This window comes from Pan troglodytes, chromosome 1 (genome assembly GCF_028858775.2).
Source record: "Pan troglodytes isolate AG18354 chromosome 1, NHGRI_mPanTro3-v2.0_pri, whole genome shotgun sequence".
In the NCBI taxonomy this organism is placed as follows: Eukaryota; Metazoa; Chordata; class Mammalia; order Primates; family Hominidae; genus Pan; species Pan troglodytes.
In genome coordinates this window covers 228599013-228614688 of record NC_072398.2, presented here as the reverse complement: position 1 = coordinate 228614688, position 15676 = coordinate 228599013, and the positions used below count along the sequence as shown (strand labels likewise).

General features: G+C 62.9%; 1 protein-coding gene across 2 annotated transcripts in view; it reads left to right on the top strand.

The window, feature by feature from the left end:
- ARHGEF16 (Rho guanine nucleotide exchange factor 16) overlaps window positions 1-11316 on the top strand; it is a 28162-nt gene extending 16846 nt beyond the window's left edge. For both annotated transcript variants that reach the window (XM_024355906.3, XM_024355908.3), the window contains exons 7-15: window positions 2309-2461; window positions 2620-2749; window positions 3935-4009; window positions 5195-5287; window positions 8086-8237; window positions 8642-8830; window positions 9711-9784; window positions 10006-10107; window positions 10643-11316. In XM_024355906.3, the coding sequence (XP_024211674.1) occupies window positions 2309-2461; window positions 2620-2749; window positions 3935-4009; window positions 5195-5287; window positions 8086-8237; window positions 8642-8830; window positions 9711-9784; window positions 10006-10107; window positions 10643-10782 (1108 nt within the window). In that variant the 3' untranslated portion in view covers window positions 10783-11316. The remainder of the gene's footprint in view (window positions 1-2308; window positions 2462-2619; window positions 2750-3934; window positions 4010-5194; window positions 5288-8085; window positions 8238-8641; window positions 8831-9710; window positions 9785-10005; window positions 10108-10642) is intronic.
- Window positions 11317-15676: the final 4360 nt, after the last annotated feature.

Sequence of the window (15676 nt, the reverse complement as noted above, 5' to 3'; positions counted from 1 at the left end):
TGGCCAGGGGTGTGTGTGTGGGCAGGGGTGTGTGTGCCTGGCCAGGGGTGTGTGTGTCTGGCCAGGGGTATGTGTGTGGGCAGGGGTGTGTGTGCGTGGGTGTGTGTGCCTGGCCAGGGGTGTGTGTGCGTGGGCAGGGGTGTGCGTTGGTGTGTGTGCCTGGCCAGGGGTGTGTGTGCATGGGCAGGGATGTGTGTGTGCATGGACAGGTATGTGTGCATGGGCAGGGGTGTGTGTGCGTGGGCAGGGGTGTGTGTGCGTGGGCAGGGGTGTGTGTGCGTGGGCAGGGGTGTGTGTGCATGAGTGTGTGTGCCTGGGCAGGGGTGTGTGTGCCTGGCCACGGGTGTGTGTGTGGGCAGGGGTATGTGTGGGTGGGCAGGGGTGTGTGTGTGCGTGGACAGGTATGTGTGCGTGGGCAGGGGTGTGTGGGCAGGGGTGTGTGTGCGTGGGTGTGTGTGCCTGGGCAGGGGTATGTGTGGTCTCGACCCTGTGCTGCTCCCTATATGCAGGAGGACCCCGGAGCATCGAGTCTCCTGAGCCTCAGCCTCAATGCTAACCTGAGGGGCGGTGCCTCTGGTCCCCTCGTGGGTTTGGGTGGCGCTGGGAGATGATTAGGGACCTGTAGTGCCTGGCACAGGGCTGCCCCAACAGTGGTGGTTGCTGGCGCATTCTTATATCAGCCCCGTCCCTGGCGAGTCCCACCCATCTGCTGCCTGTGGGGTGCCCTTCCGGAACTTTGGGGCCCTGAGGGTGGGCAGGGATGGGGCTGGGGGAGGGGGAGGGGTCTGGGATAGCGGCTGCCCCTCCCCCAGCTCTGCCCCCAGCCAGGCAGGCTTTGTGTTCTCTGAGCTCTGTGTCCTCCGGTCCCCTCTGCCTCAGGCAGCTGCATGTTTGCCTCTGACCTCCTCAGGGCTTTAGATTGCTGCCCTGGGGGGGGAAGCTCCGGCCTCCTCCCTCAGCTGGGCCCCCGACAGCTCCTGGCATTCACAGTGAACTGTCTGGGGAATCATCGCTATTTGGGGTCAGCGGCTGGTGGGCGGCTCTCCCAGACCTTTCTCAGAACCTGCAGTCGCCCATGTGAGCTGCTGACCGGCCTGGCCGGCCTGGGCACGTACGCATGTCGTGGCCCTGCTCATCCAGCAACCGAGGCCTCCCATGGCCTGCTGTGTCCTCGTCCACGGGGACTGCAGCTCCATCTGCTGGGGATTCTCAAGGGCAAGCAGCTGTCAGGACACTCTCCCTGCAGGAAGCGTGGCTCCTGCGTGGGTGTCAGGCCCAGTCGGGCCCCGTGAGCAGGGGGAGGAGGGACTCCCGCCCACCTCCACGCTGGGCAAGGGAGTCCTCCGAAGGACAGAGCTCTTGGGCTGGCGGCGGCCTGGAGACACGGATGTGGTCTCGGGTTGGGTGTTCTGAGGGTCTGCAGGATGGACGAGGCTCCAGCCACCGCCTCACACACCAGGTGACCATCGTGGGTCCAGCCAAGCCCAGCCTTGGTGGCTGTGGCCGCCCATGGGGGCAGAGTCCTGGCAGCCCTGGCCTAGCTCTGACCAAGTGTTAACTCCCTTCATCCTGATCACCCTGGGCCAAGGCCTGGGTCATGGAGGAGGTGAGGGGCTGGTAGTCCCTTCCAGGGAGTCTGCCAAGAGCCCACACCTGGTCCCCCCGGCCTTGACTGTTCCTTCAGAACGGGGTGGGGGACCTAGTGAAAGTAAACAGTTCATGAACCCAGCTGGGAGCTTGACCAGCAGAGCTGCCTCGGATTTGGGACTCATCCTTGGAAGGGGTGGCCCCAGGCATCGCCCCTCTTTGTGACCCAGAGGCTGGGCTCTTGTGCCTGTCCCCTGAGTCTCCGTCCTTGAGTTTCTTCCCAGGGGCAAGCTGGTGCAGCAGCGGGGGCCCGGGCCTGTGTGGAGGCCCAGTTGTGTTAGCTGGAAGGAGCTTGAAGGGCGAAGGGCACCAACTGGACAGGGCACCAGGACAGGAGGTCCAAATGGGCCTGCCTTTGGGGACAGTCCCTGGGGCTGCCCCTGGACAACAGAGGGACGGCACCAGTGCGTGGGATTGTGGCAGGGGGCTCTGTAAGGAGCCCCAGGCCTCTGACCACTTCCCACCCGCCCTCCCTGCTGTCCTGCATCCCAGGTCCGGGTCCCGCCCCAAGTGCTTGCTGCGTGCTGCCTCTGGGAGCTGAGCTCAGCTCCTGCCATGTCCATGTATGTGTGAGTGTGCATGCAGATGCATGTCTGTGTGTGCACACATGGGGCCCAACCACCAGGCCCGTGGCACCCTCCTCACCCCTCCTTGCCTTCAGGTTCTTCGAGGACCTGGAGCAGCGGCACAAGGCCCAGGTGCTGGTCGAGGACATCAGTGACATCCTGGAGGAGCACGCCGAGAAGCACTTCCACCCCTACATCGCCTACTGCTCCAACGAGGTCTACCAACAGCGCACGCTGCAGAAGCTGATGTGAGTGGGCGGCCCCGAGGCCCAGAGGCTCAGGAGCATCCTGCACCCTGGTCTCCCAAAGCACATTCCTGCTCCCAGCCCAGCTTCTGCAGGTCCCGCCTGATTTTGGTACAGGCGGGCCATGCAGAGCCTGGAAGGACAGCCTTGTCCTCTTGCAGAAGCAGCAACGCCGCCTTCCGAGAGGTCCTGAGAGAGATTGAGAGGCGGCCGGCGTGCGGGGGCCTGCCCATGCTCTCCTTCCTGATCCTCCCCATGCAGCGGGTGACCCGGCTGCCCCTTCTGACGGATGTGAGTCCACGGCCTGAGGGTGGGGCCGGGCACACCATCCTGGGGTCCCACGGCCAGAGCCCTGCCCCGGATGGAGCATTACGTGCTTGTGACCTTCTCCTCCAGGCTTGGCCTATGATATTGTAATAGTTATGATCCTAAGATGGCTTTAATAACCAGAATAACTTTGTGGTCGCCGCCACCCACAGAGCTCACTGTGCTGGGAGCTGTTCCAGCCCTTGGCGGATTTGTGTTCACTTACTCAATGGTTCATGAGGTTCAGGCACACTGACGAGTTGGAACTGGCATCACCCAGAGCCCTGCTGAGCCTCCTCCCAGCCCCTGCCCCACCAGTCCTCCTAGACGTGGTAGCCCTGTCCCTGGCACCTACTCTCCCCATTCTGTGGATGCAGAGAGGGGCTCAGAGAGGCTCACCAGCATGGGCTGTGTGTGTGGGATGCCAGCCCACAGGGCAGAGGGTACATGAGGGTGAAAGGTGTACACACACACGCACACATGTATATACAGTGCACATGCACTCAGGCATGTATGTGCCCATGTGCACACAATGCATATGTGTGGATGCACGCCAATACACACATGCATGCACACTTGCACACACTGCATTGCACCGATACATGCACATGCGCACACAATGCACACGTTTGCATACATGCACACACAGGCACTGCACACACATGCACCCGGTGCACACACATACACGTGGATGCACACACATGCATGCATATGGTGCACAGGCATATTCACACGTGTGCATGCTGCCCATACACACAGCCCCGCACATGGCAGGACTGAGCTAAGCTCCCTGAGGCTACACATGGCAGGGTTGCCCAAGCCAAACAGAACCTCAAACTCCTGGGGGCCCCAGGGATGTGCAGAAATGGGGCTGCCAGGGGGCCTCCACTGACGATTCCCCAAGTTGGATGGAGATGGCCAAGGATGGGAAGGGAAGGGTTCCAGGCAGGGGTGCTAGCTCCTGTTCCCACTCAACCTGGCCTGACCTGGCAGAGCTCCAGGTGGTGCAGAGGCCGTTCAGGGGCTGTACGTGCTGTGGGACCCTGCAGGAGCCCTCTGGGGGAAGCTGTTGACCACCCTGCAGCCCCACACAGGGTCTGGTGTTGGTGGGAGCCTCCACACCTGGGATGCCAGAGGGGACTTTCTGTCCCATGTCTGTTGTCCATCCAGACGCTCTGCCTCAAGACCCAGGGCCACTCCGAAAGGTACAAGGCTGCCAGCCGTGCACTGAAGGCCATCAGCAAGGTAAGATGGGGCCTGGCCCCAGCCCTACCCGAGTCCTATACCCCGACCCTGTCCCCACCCAACCCCACCCTACCCGATGGCATAGGGCTGGCTACCCCTACCTTCCAGGGCAGCGAGTGTTCTCAGATTATCCATCCCAAGCCTTTCACAGTGCTGACAGGGAAACTGAGGCCCAGAGGTTCCCAGATTATCCATCCCAAGCCTTTCACAGTGCTGACAGGGAAACTGAGGCCCAGAGGTTCCCAGATTATCCATCCCAAGCCTTTCACAGCGCTGACAGGGAAACTGAGGCCCAGAGGTTCCCAGATTATCCATCCCAAGCCTTTCACAGCGCTGACAGGGAAACTGAGGCCCAGAGGTTCCCAGATTATCCATCCCAAGCCTTTCACAGCGCTGACAGGGAAACTGAGGCCCAGAGGTTCCCAGATTATCCATCCCAAGCCTTTCACAGCGCTGACAGGGAAACTGAGGCCCAGAGGTTCCCAGATTATCCATCCCAAGCCTTTCACAGCGCTGACAGGGAAACTGAGGCCCAGAGGTTCCCAGATTATCCATCCCAAGCCTTTCACAGCACTAACAGGGAAACTGAGGCCCAGAGGTTCCCAGATTATCCATCCCAAGCCTTTCACAGCGCTGACAGGGAAACTGAGGCCCAGAGGTTCCCAGATTATCCATCCCAAGCCTTTCAATGCTGACAGGGAAACTGAGGCCCAGAGGTTCCCAGATTATCCATCCCAAGCCTTTCACAGCACTGACAGGGAAACTGAGGCCCAGAGGGTCCCAGATTATCCATCCCAAGCCTTTCACAGCGCTGACAGGGAAACTGAGGCCCAGAGGTTCCCAGATTATCCATCCCAAGCCTTTCACAGCGCTGACAGGGAAACTGAGGCCCAGAGGTTCCCAGATTATCCATCCCAAGCTTTTCACAGCGCTGACAGGGAAACTGAGGCCCAGAGGTTCCCAGATTATCCATCCCAAACCTTTCACAGTGCTGACAAGGAAACTGAGGCCTAGAGCCAGTGGAGCTCTCACACAGTTGATGAGCCCGTGGCACGGCTGGTCCAGGGCGGGCACTGTGGGCAGCCAGAGGCTGGCTGGGCAGGGGTCCTGGGCACACTGTGGGCCGTGTGGGCTGTGCCAGGGCCCTGTAGCACCAGCCTCTCACACGGGAACCATGCCCTGCAGCTGGTGAGGCAGTGCAACGAGGGGGCCCACAGGATGGAGCGCATGGAGCAGATGTACACGCTGCACACACAGCTGGACTTCAGCAAGGTCAAGGTAGGTGGCCCCGGACATCAGGCCACTGGGACCACTTCTCACTCAGCCCTCCCTGCTGGCCTGCGTGTGAGGTCACACCCCTGAGCCTGAGGGCTGGAGAGTGGGTGCCTGCCCCCATGAGGCCTGGGGGCTGGGCCTCCTAGGGCTGGTGGCTTTGGTCTCTCCAGGCCTCAGTCTCCCGATCTGGGAGCGTCCCTTGTGTACCCCTCCCCTAATCCCACTGGGTGGGCCTCTGTGGCCCTTGCCCCATCCCCAGGACTGCACCGGCAAAGGGCAGACCCTAGGCCCTGAGTGACCAAGTTGAGGGGGCAACAGGAGTGGCCCTGTCAGTGCACTTGCCTGGGGCCAGCGCTCCTTGCTGGCCCCTCAGGGGCTGGGCAGGGCCTGAGGACAGAAGGGAGGGGACAGGGTGATTTCAGGGCTGGCCCAGATTTCATGTTTCCCAGTGAGGCTTGGATTCTGGGTAGGGTGAAATATTTCCAGCCCAGGCCCGGGCAGCCCTAATCCCTGCCACAAACGGGCAGGGCTCATACCTCTCCCTCCAGAGCCCCCCACCCATGATCCCACACACTGGCCGCATCCTCTGTTGTCCTGGGACAGCCCAGGGCCCCTCCCCTAAGGCGGGCCCAGGTGGGTCTCCTGTCCTGGTGCCCCATCCAGGGGGTGCCCTTCAGGGTGGAGCAAGGAGTGGGTGACAGGCCACCAGCCACCCTCACTCAGGGCCACGGACAACCAAGTAAGGGTGCAGGGTCCCAGCTGTGGGAGGGGGCTCCCGGGGTGGGTCAGGGCGGGCTGCCTGGAACAGGTGTCAGGGCGGTGACTTCGCGCCGCTGTCACTGAGCCCACACCTGTGCAGGCCTCACGCTTGTCTCCCTGATCCTCTCCAGTCTGGGGTGTAACACCTGCCCCTGCCAGAGCAAGGACCCCCTCCCAGGCCTGGTCCACCCCCGAGTGGGGCTCTCACCCCCACATGGTCTTGAAATTGGTCTTGGAAACGGGTGTGGGGGTGGGGAGAACAGGCCCATCCAGGAGGGAGGGTGGTGGCAGAGGCCGGGAGCAGGAGGTGCCAGGGGCTCTGAGTCTGTAGTGGGCACAGTGGGGAAGCCGGGGCCCACAGGGAGCAGGTGGAGAGGTGTCAACAGTGGCTGAGGAGCGGGGGCTGGTGGGCAGGCTCCTCATTCCCACTCTGCCCACCCCCCCACCCTGTACTGCCACCCCCTACTGCAACGCCCATCCCCGTCACCCCCACACTACCCACCCCCATCACCCCACTACCCACCCCATCACCCCACTACCCACCCCCATCACCCCACTACCCACCCCCATCACCCCACCACCCACCCCCATCACCCCCACACTACCCACCCCCATCACCCCCACACTACCCACCCCATCACCCCACACTACCCACCCCCATCACCCCCACACTACCCACCCCATCACCCCCACACTACCCACCCCCATCACCCCCACACTACCCACCCCATCACCCCCACACTACCCACCCCATCACCCCACACTACCCACCCCCATCACCCCCGCTACCCACCCCCATCACCCCCACTACCCACCCCATCACCCCCACGCTACCCACCCCCATCACCCCCACTCTACCCACCCCATCACCCCCACGCTACCCACCCCATCACCCCCACGCTACCCACCCCATCACCCCCACGCTACCCACCCCATCACCCCCACGCTACCCACCCCATCACCCCCACGCTACCCACCCCATCACCCCCACGCTACCCACCCCCATCACCCCCACGCTACCCACCCCATCACCCCCACGCTACCCACCCCATCACCCCCACGCTACCCACCCCATCACCCCCACGCTACCCACCCCCATCACCCCACACTACCCACCCCCATCACCCCCACTACCCACCCCATCACCCCCACGCTACCCACCCCCATCACCCCCACGCTACCCACCCCATCACCCCCACGCTACCCACCCCATCACCCCCACGCTACCCACCCCATCACCCCCACGCTACCCACCCCCATCACCCCACACTACCCACCCCCATCACCCCCACGCCACCCACCCCCATCACCCCGCCACCCACCCCATCACCCCCACGCCACCCACCATCACCCCCACGCCACCCAGCCCCCATCACCCCCACGCCACCCGCCCCCATCACCCCCACGCCACCCGCCCCCATCACCCCCACGCCACCCGCCCCCATCACCCCCACGCTACCCGCCCCCATCACCCCCACGCCACCCGCCCCCATCACCCCCACACTGGCCACCCCCTGGCCTTTGCCATCCCTCTGCCCCCCACTGACTCCAGCAACTCAGCACCAGGCAGCAGGGAGGATGTTCTGTGGTTCAGGAGCCAGGAAAGGCCCCAGACGTGGAGCATGGCCATCACGGGTGGGCCTGCCCCTGCCAACCCTCCCTTGGGGCTGAGCAGGCCCTTGTGCCTAGGAGGCCCAGCGTCTGCGTAATTGCCACGGAGGGGTGAGGTGTGTGTGGAGGCTTCCCCAGCACTGGCCTTCGAGTCCTGGCTTGGGTGAAATGTTCAGTGGTCACCCAGCCCTGGGCTGTCGGGCAGGGTCTGGTCCGGGGCCTGGCGCACCTCGATTTGAGGCCTGGACACATTGTGCCCCTTTCCTCTGTCCAGCCCCGACTGGGGGCAGCCAGCTGGTCACCCAGTCCAGAGGCAGGGGTCAGTCCCACCTGGTGCTATGCGTCCTTGACCCCCTGGGGACCTGCTCACCCCGGCTCTGTCCCCCCCAGTCCCTCGCACTGATCTCCGCCTCCCGGCTCTGTCCCCCAAGTCCCTCCCACTGATCTCCGCCTCCCGGTGGCTGCTGAAGCGCGGAGAGCTGTTCTTAGTGGAAGAAACCGGACTTTTTCGAAAAATCGCCAGCCGGCCAACGTGCTACCTGTTCCTGTTCAACGATGTCCTGGTTGTGACCAAGAAGAAGAGGTGGCCTTAGGGCAGGAGGGTGTGGGGAGCCCCACTCCATGGACACTGGGCCGCTGGCCCTGGGGCAGGAGGGTGCAGGGAGTCGGCCCTGAGCCCCTCTGACCTCAGAGCTGAGGCGCGGCTTCCACTCGGCACATGCTCTACGTGACACTCGGGGGCAGGTGGCGCTCGCTGTGCAGCCTCTGACCTCCTCTGCAGACCTGCGTCTGCCTGTGATAGCCACGAGGAGGACGCGAAAGCCGTGGCCTCTGTTCTGTGGGACACGGGAACTCTTGGAGCCCGTCCAAGAGTGGTGGCTGCCTCCCCACCACTGCAGGGGAGCCGGGTGGGACCTGGACGGGAGCCCAGCAGCACTGGGTAGGAGCTGGGGGGGACCGTCCCACCGACTGCCCGTGTCCCCACAGCGAGGAGAGCTACATGGTCCAGGACTACGCCCAGATGAACCACATCCAGGTGGAGAAGATAGAGCCGTCTGAGCTCCCTCTGCCCGGGGGCGGCAACCGCAGCTCCTCCGTGCCCCACCCCTTCCAGGTGACCCTGCTTCGCAACAGCGAGGGTCGCCAGGAGCAGCTCCTGCTCTCCTCGGACTCCGCGTAAGTGGGCTCCCGGGAGGGCTGTTCCCAGGCCACAGGCACATCAGCTCCACAGGGACCGGGTTGTCCCCCTGCCTTGCTCGCTGTGGCATGGCTGGCTCTGAACGCCCACCGTGCACCTGGCCCTGCTGTAGGTGCTGAGGTAGAGCCGGGAACAACAGAAACGGCCTTGTCCTCATGGAGTTTATGTTCCCGGGAGGGGACGCACCAACAGTTGGGCCACCAGGAGTGGGAACAAGGGAGGAAACGAGGTGGGGGGTGGGGTGTGGGGGGGTGCCATGAGGAAAGCTCAGCCCATGTGAGCAGAGGGAGGTGGGGCCGGAGTGTGGGGTTGCTCAGCAGAGGCCCCGAGGGCACAGCTGCAGGTGGACAGCAGTGATGCTGGGGTGCGGCAAGCCTGGCCGGTAGGGGCCAGTTCAGACAGCAGGGTGGTCCTGGCACTCAGAATGGGAGGGGGCACTGATGGGGTCTCTGCGGGCCCCCCGTGGAAGGCAGGCACACAGGTGCGCCTGTCTCCATATTCCCTCTCAGCTCGTCTTGACTGAGGACAGCTCTGGGCCCTGTTTCCAGATGAGGACGCTGGGGCTGAGTCTGTCACAGCAAATGGAGGGGCAGGGAGCTGGGGCCCAGTGCCAGGAAACGGGGTGGCCTCAGGTCCAGCAGGCTGGGGTCTGGGTGTGTGGCCACTACCCAACTCTGTGACCCGGGGCTGGGGTGACTTGGGGGTTAGCCTGCCTGGCACAGTCTGCCCAGCCACTCCTGCCCACCCCCACCACCCATCTCCTTGCCACGGCCCCCATGGGTGGCTGTCAGAAGTCAAGGAACATCAGACAGGCAGGATCGGTCTCCAGGCCTGGCTCACACTGTCTCTGGTCCCCAGGAGTGACCGGGCACGGTGGATCGTGGCGCTCACACACAGTGAGAGACAGTGGCAGGGCCTCTCCAGCAAAGGAGGTGAGTGCGGGCTGGGGCCTGCAGGGCTGGCCCTCTGCCGTGGCTGGCACTTTGGCCCCCACTGTAGCCCAAGTGAGCCTGGCACCTGGCCTTGTGCTGGGGCCTGGCAGTCGGGGGATGGGGTGCCCCGGCCCCGGGGGATGTGTCTGCTGGAGGCCGTTGGGGAGTGGAGCCTGGCCCATGCCTCCCGACAGCCCTGTGATGGCCACTGCCCTATGCAGACCTGCCCCAGGTGGAGATCACCAAGGCCTTCTTCGCGAAGCAAGCAGATGAGGTCACACTGCAGCAGGCGGATGTGGTCCTGGTTCTGCAGCAGGAGGATGGTGAGTGCAGGGGCGTTGGGCACAGATGGGTGGGAACGGACAGGCGGGCGTGAGTCAGCGTCCAGCCTGGCCAGGTCCAGAGCATGCCGGGCTGCAGGCTGACCATGTGCTCACCCTCTCTCAAGGGCTTCCTCAAAGGGAGCACTCCCACATCCCCGAACCCCAGAATCAAAAGCAGGTTCATGGTCACTGTGTCCCACGTGGGGAGGAGGAGGTGTCTCTGCCCTCCCAGGGGATCCCCTCTCAGCCAGGCCCAGCACGAGCTTGCAGAGGGCAGGCAGGGCTCCTCCTCATGCCGGGCAGAGCTGTGTGGGGTGTGCTCAGCCCAGCACCCTTCTCAGTGGCGAGCACCTGAGCAGGGGCTGGGTGCCCGGTGACCATGAGCAAGGCCTCAGCAGCTGTCTGCTCTGAGGCAGGAGCAGGTGGTCAGTTCTAGGAGAAGCCTGGCCCTGGTGTGCTCAGGCACAGCAGCTCAGAGGGGCCGGGGGACCCACGGCCTTCCCCTCACCTCCCTCCCACCCCTATCCGGGTTCAGGGTGGCTCTATGGCGAGAGGCTCCGGGACGGAGAGACGGGATGGTTCCCCGAGGACTTTGCCCGCTTCATCACCAGCCGTGTGGCCGTGGAGGGCAATGTCCGCAGGATGGAGCGTCTGCGGGTGGAGACGGACGTGTAGCCCTGGCAAGGCCAGCCGGCGGCAGCACAGCCTGTCCCCGATCAGCAAGTGGCCGTGCCTGGCTCCAGAGAGCGTGGGGAGCTGGTCTCAAGGACCCAGCATGGTTCCCTGGGGCTTCCCAAGAGCCTGTGGCTGTGGTGCCGGGCTCCAGACACTTCACGGAAGGAAGATCACATGTCCCCAGAGAGGCACCCCCAGGCAAGCTCGAGGGGGCCACACCGTGTCCCAGGGAGCCCAGCCTATTCCCATTGGCCGGCTGGGCCCCTCTCAGCTGCTGGGCCCCACCTCCCCACTGCAACCAGGGGGCAACTCCACCCGGACTGATGGGCACAGGAGGCACCAATAGCGATTATTGGGGGCAATGCGAGGTCTCCTCCTGTGCCCTTCCTACCCCTGAGTGGGACAAGAAGGGCCCTGAGTGCCCAGGAGTGCCCCACGTTCTGAGAGGGGGCCGGCCGGAGGGAGGGGACCCGGCAGGGAGATTTCGGTTTTGAGGTTTCTAAATACATTAAAGTTATTTCTTAAGAACCTGGATTTTCACAGTGACTCTGAGCCCAGGCAAAGACCGTGGTCACACATTTTCCAGGGACATACTCAGGATGCCGCGGGCCGGCACCAGGCCCCCTGTGCATGGCCCCCTTGTGTTGGGTGCCGTGTCATGTGTGGTCGCCCCAAGCTCGCCCCTGGTGTGGCCAGTCTGCCCACCGGCTGGAGCACTGGAGCAGGGCCAGTGGCCCCTGATCGTGTACTGAGAACCCAGGGGCGGCACAGCTGCGCCTTGCAGGGCCCAGGCTGGCCAGTGGTTTAGAAGACTCCGGGATTCAGTAGAGCTTTTGGGGATCCCTCTGCAGTGTCCCCAGGGTTGGAAACAGGCCCCACCTCCCTCCCAGTTTTTCCTCCCAGCCATCTCGTCCTGGGAGCTGCAGGCAGAAGAGGCAGTCCCTGAGCCAGTCGGCTGACCTGGGATGGCACAGCAAGAGGAGGACTGGTCCTCTGTCCCAGGAAGCCCCCACCAGCCCTCCTGGGTCCCACACCAATGCCTGTTGCCTTTGTGGGCTTGGGTAATGCTGTCCTCAGGGAGGGAGCACCCAGCATACACCTGAGAATCTGCCCTGATCCTCCTGGGTCTGGGGCCCTGGCTTCTGCAGGAAAGTCAGGGGTGCATCTACCCCATATGCCAACCAGAAATGGTGATAGGAGGCTGCCCTCCACCCCTCCCAGGCCTGGGGCAGCTGCAGGACCTGGTGCATGAGAGGTGGGGTGGGCTGAAAGAACACGCTGCTCCCAGCCCCGCCTGCTGGACCAGGGCTTAGGGGAGGAGGCGAGGTCTGGAGGGCCGTGCAGTGCGAGGAGGGCCAGCTCGTCTCCCGGTCACCTCCATGGCCTTGGGCAGCAGCAATGGCCCAGTCCAGGCTCGGAGCCCACGCAGGACTGTCCTGGGCAGGGCTTTGGTCAGCGGCCGCCTCGCAGGGTGGGGCACAGCCAGGGCTCTGGGAAAGAGGAGGCACCTGGGAGCAGAATCCCCTGAGATGGGGCCAGCCCCTCCACGCCCAGCGTGGCATCTCCAGCCTCCGCTGTCCTGCCTGTGAACTGGTTACTCCCTGGGCTTTTCCTGGAGCGCCTGTGGGAGCAAACTGGCAGCCAGGGCAGGGCATTGTGTGGGCAGGTGGTGTGTGCACACGTGCTAGCATGTCTGTCTCTGTGTGGGGGGGGGGGGGGTAGCCAGGGGGCAGCAGTTTCGTGTAAACCCAGCTGCCTTGCAGCCTCCAGGCAGTTCTCACTGCTAAGTTCACGCTCAGCTCACGGAGCAAGGCGGATCCGGAAAGCCTGGCCTCTGACTCTGTGACCTCACTCTCACGTATGTGACCTGGGGCAGGTGACTCAGCCTCTGCGCCTCAGTTCCGTCTGCAAGTGGCTACAGCAGCCTCTGCATTTTAGCGGGCAGTGAGAATGCTCAGCCTGCAGGGAGGGGGGTCCGGGCCCAGGCTGCGTGGCTGTCCTGCTATGGCAGTGGCCAGGCTGTTGTTGGGGGCATCTGGGGCAACCGGGGGAGGGCCCGGTTCAGGCCTTCTCAGGACGAGAGCCCCTCCCGGCAGAGTCAGGAAGCGCAGGCCTGGGCTGCCAGTGAGGTGTGGGGGCCCAGGCAGGGGTGAGACCTATGGGCAGGAGGGGTGTCAGGAGAGGGGGCCACAGGCTTGTGTAGCCCCGCCCCCAGCACCAGTGCCAGCTCACGCCCGTCCGAGGGCCCCTGCTCAGCCTGGGGTGCCACCTTCACTGGCCCAGGTGCCATGGCCCCCTCAGCAGGACAGAGCCAGCCTGGACCCCCAGGACGATCACCCCCTCCCCGGGGTCTTCTTGCTCACTCTCCTCATGGAACCTCAGCCTGTCCCGTACTTCCAGTGTTGGGGTCCAGGGACACTTCCCCGCCCACAGTCCTCAGATATTAGGGCTCCTGCGGGGGCTCTGCCACACTGGCTCAGCTGGAGAGGGGTCCCAGGAGACAGGGCTTGCCTTGCTCAGCCCTCCTGTGCAGCCACATAGCCTGGGTAGCTCTCTGGCTGCACAGACCCTCCTGTTGCAGGGGGTGAAACTGAGGCCCAAAGACCCTCTTCCCACTGCAGGGGGCTATCAGGGCTCTAAAGACACCCGTCTAGCCAACAAGGCCTGTGCCCCGAGTAGGTTGCCAGGGTGCCCACAGTGCTTGGTGTCCCAGCCCATCCTTCAGGCCATTGTTGGCCTGGGGTGCTGTGGGGGCTGTGTGGCTGCAGGGCAGTGGGAGGGGGCTGCTGCTGAGGCCTTGCGCCCAAGCCCAGTCCCCAAGGCCACCCTGGGCAGGATAGCCCAGGCTTGGGGCAGCCCAGGCCGAGGGCTGGGGTTCATCTTGGCAAACTTCAGTGCCCAGCCCTGGGCGGGCACAGAGTGGACACTGCTGGGTCCAGACAGGCACCACCTAACCTTTCCTGCGGCCAGGGGAGCGAGGGGGGTGTGGTTCACAGGGGCACAGAAGCCAGGCGGGAGTGGCCGCCCCAGCTAGGCCGGGACAACCATCAGAGACTCGACAGGCCACCGGTCCCTCCGTACAGCCAGAGATGGGACAGGCCACCAGTCCCTCTGTCCAGGCACGGAGTTGGGTCTGTCACCTGTCAGGTCCAGAGCCCCACGGTGAGCACATCCCTCCATCCCACCCCCGTGTCCCCGCCACCCCGTCCCGTGTGCCATGTGCATCCTCAGCCCACAGAGCCCCTGCTGCTGTCCTGTGACCGGGAATTTCTACACAGGGTGCGCACTCACATGACCTCATCCTAGTTCCTGCTGTTGCCCAACCACGTTTTAGGATCTATCTGAACGGCTCTGCTCATCTTTCCCCTCCGGAACATTCCAGAACATGCCCCACCCTGGCGGTGTCCTCTGCAGGGACTCCCCTTCCCCAGCCTGCTGCACACCTTCCTCTCACGCCACCTGGTGTCTGGCAAAGGCACTGCTGGCCGGGCCCCGGGGCCTCCGATGACCGGACTGCCGCCGGCTCCAGGGCTGGCCCTGGGACCCTGGCGGTTCATGGGGGGTCCTCACCCCACATTCACTCAGAGCCCTTGGCCTCCAACTTTTGCTGGTGGGCGTAAGCCGTAGACCGGTGTTTTGATGTGCAGATCTCTGGTCTTTGCGAGATGGGCCTTCTCCGTACACTTGGCCTTGGCTGTGGGGTCTCCGTGAATTCTGCCCACCTCCTCCTCTCTCCGGCTAGGCTCGGTCCTCCTCTGGCTCGGCTCGGTCCTCCTCTCTCTAGCTCAGCTCTGCCATTCTTGACCCCAGACCTTTGTCCATTTCAGACATGGCAGGTTGCCCACCAGATGCCACCTGTGGGCTCTGTCGCTGGGCCTTTCCAGCAAACTGGAATGCATCTGACATAGCTGGGAAGTGACATTTTTCATGACACATTTGCCTTCCAGTTGTCATTTGTCAGGCCTTTTGAGGTCTTTATAAACTGTATCAGAAGAATTGAAAGAATCCAGAAATTCTTTCGCCAGATACATTCTCATAGATTTCCAGGTTTTGTTGCCATGTTGAACGGTGTCTTATTTTGTAGTTTTCTTGTCGGTTATTGTTGGTGTTGAAGCACTATCGATGTTATAGGTTTTATACATGTTGTACATTTTCCATGCTTTATAGGATTTTATTGCCAACCTTGCTGAATCCTTATCAGCTATAGCAATGTCTGTTAGCCCTTTGGGGTTTTCCGTGGAGATAATCCTGTCCCCTGAGAACCACGGCAGGTATGTCTTCCCCTGAGATCCTTATACCTCAGTTGCTTCTCCTCATCTGAAGATACTGCCTGCTGGGGCGGTGGGGGGGGCAGTGAGACTGATGCAGGCATCTTCTGATTTGACTTTATTCACTCTTGTGACGACACTCAGCGCGCTCTACCCAGGTCCGGTTCCAGGTGGTCCAGGTATACAGCAAAGCCCCTGCCTCCCGAGTTTGTGCTCTGATGGGGAAGGCCTAGCACAGACGTGGGATGTCACGGCAGGGCTCTGAAGAGCAGAAGGCTGGGAGGAGGTATAGCAGGACCAGACGACTGTCACCCCAGTGGGCATGGCAGGCCCCGCTGGGCGGCATCTTTTGCACAGACCTGAATTCATCGGTTTCTCCCCTCAACATGACTCTTGCACCTAACCACTATCAAAAGAGGTCCTTTCTCAGGTTTCCAAGAATGCCTATCCCAAACAGGCACTGAACTCTGTCCAACGTTCTTTCTGCTGCCATCAATACAGTCATCTGATTTCTCTTCTCACCCAAATGCACCGACGCATTTTCTGATGTGAAACCGTCCTTGCATTCGATCCAGTCCATTCGGTCAGGCCGGTGTTCTTGGTAAAATACTCTTATTTGGATAGCT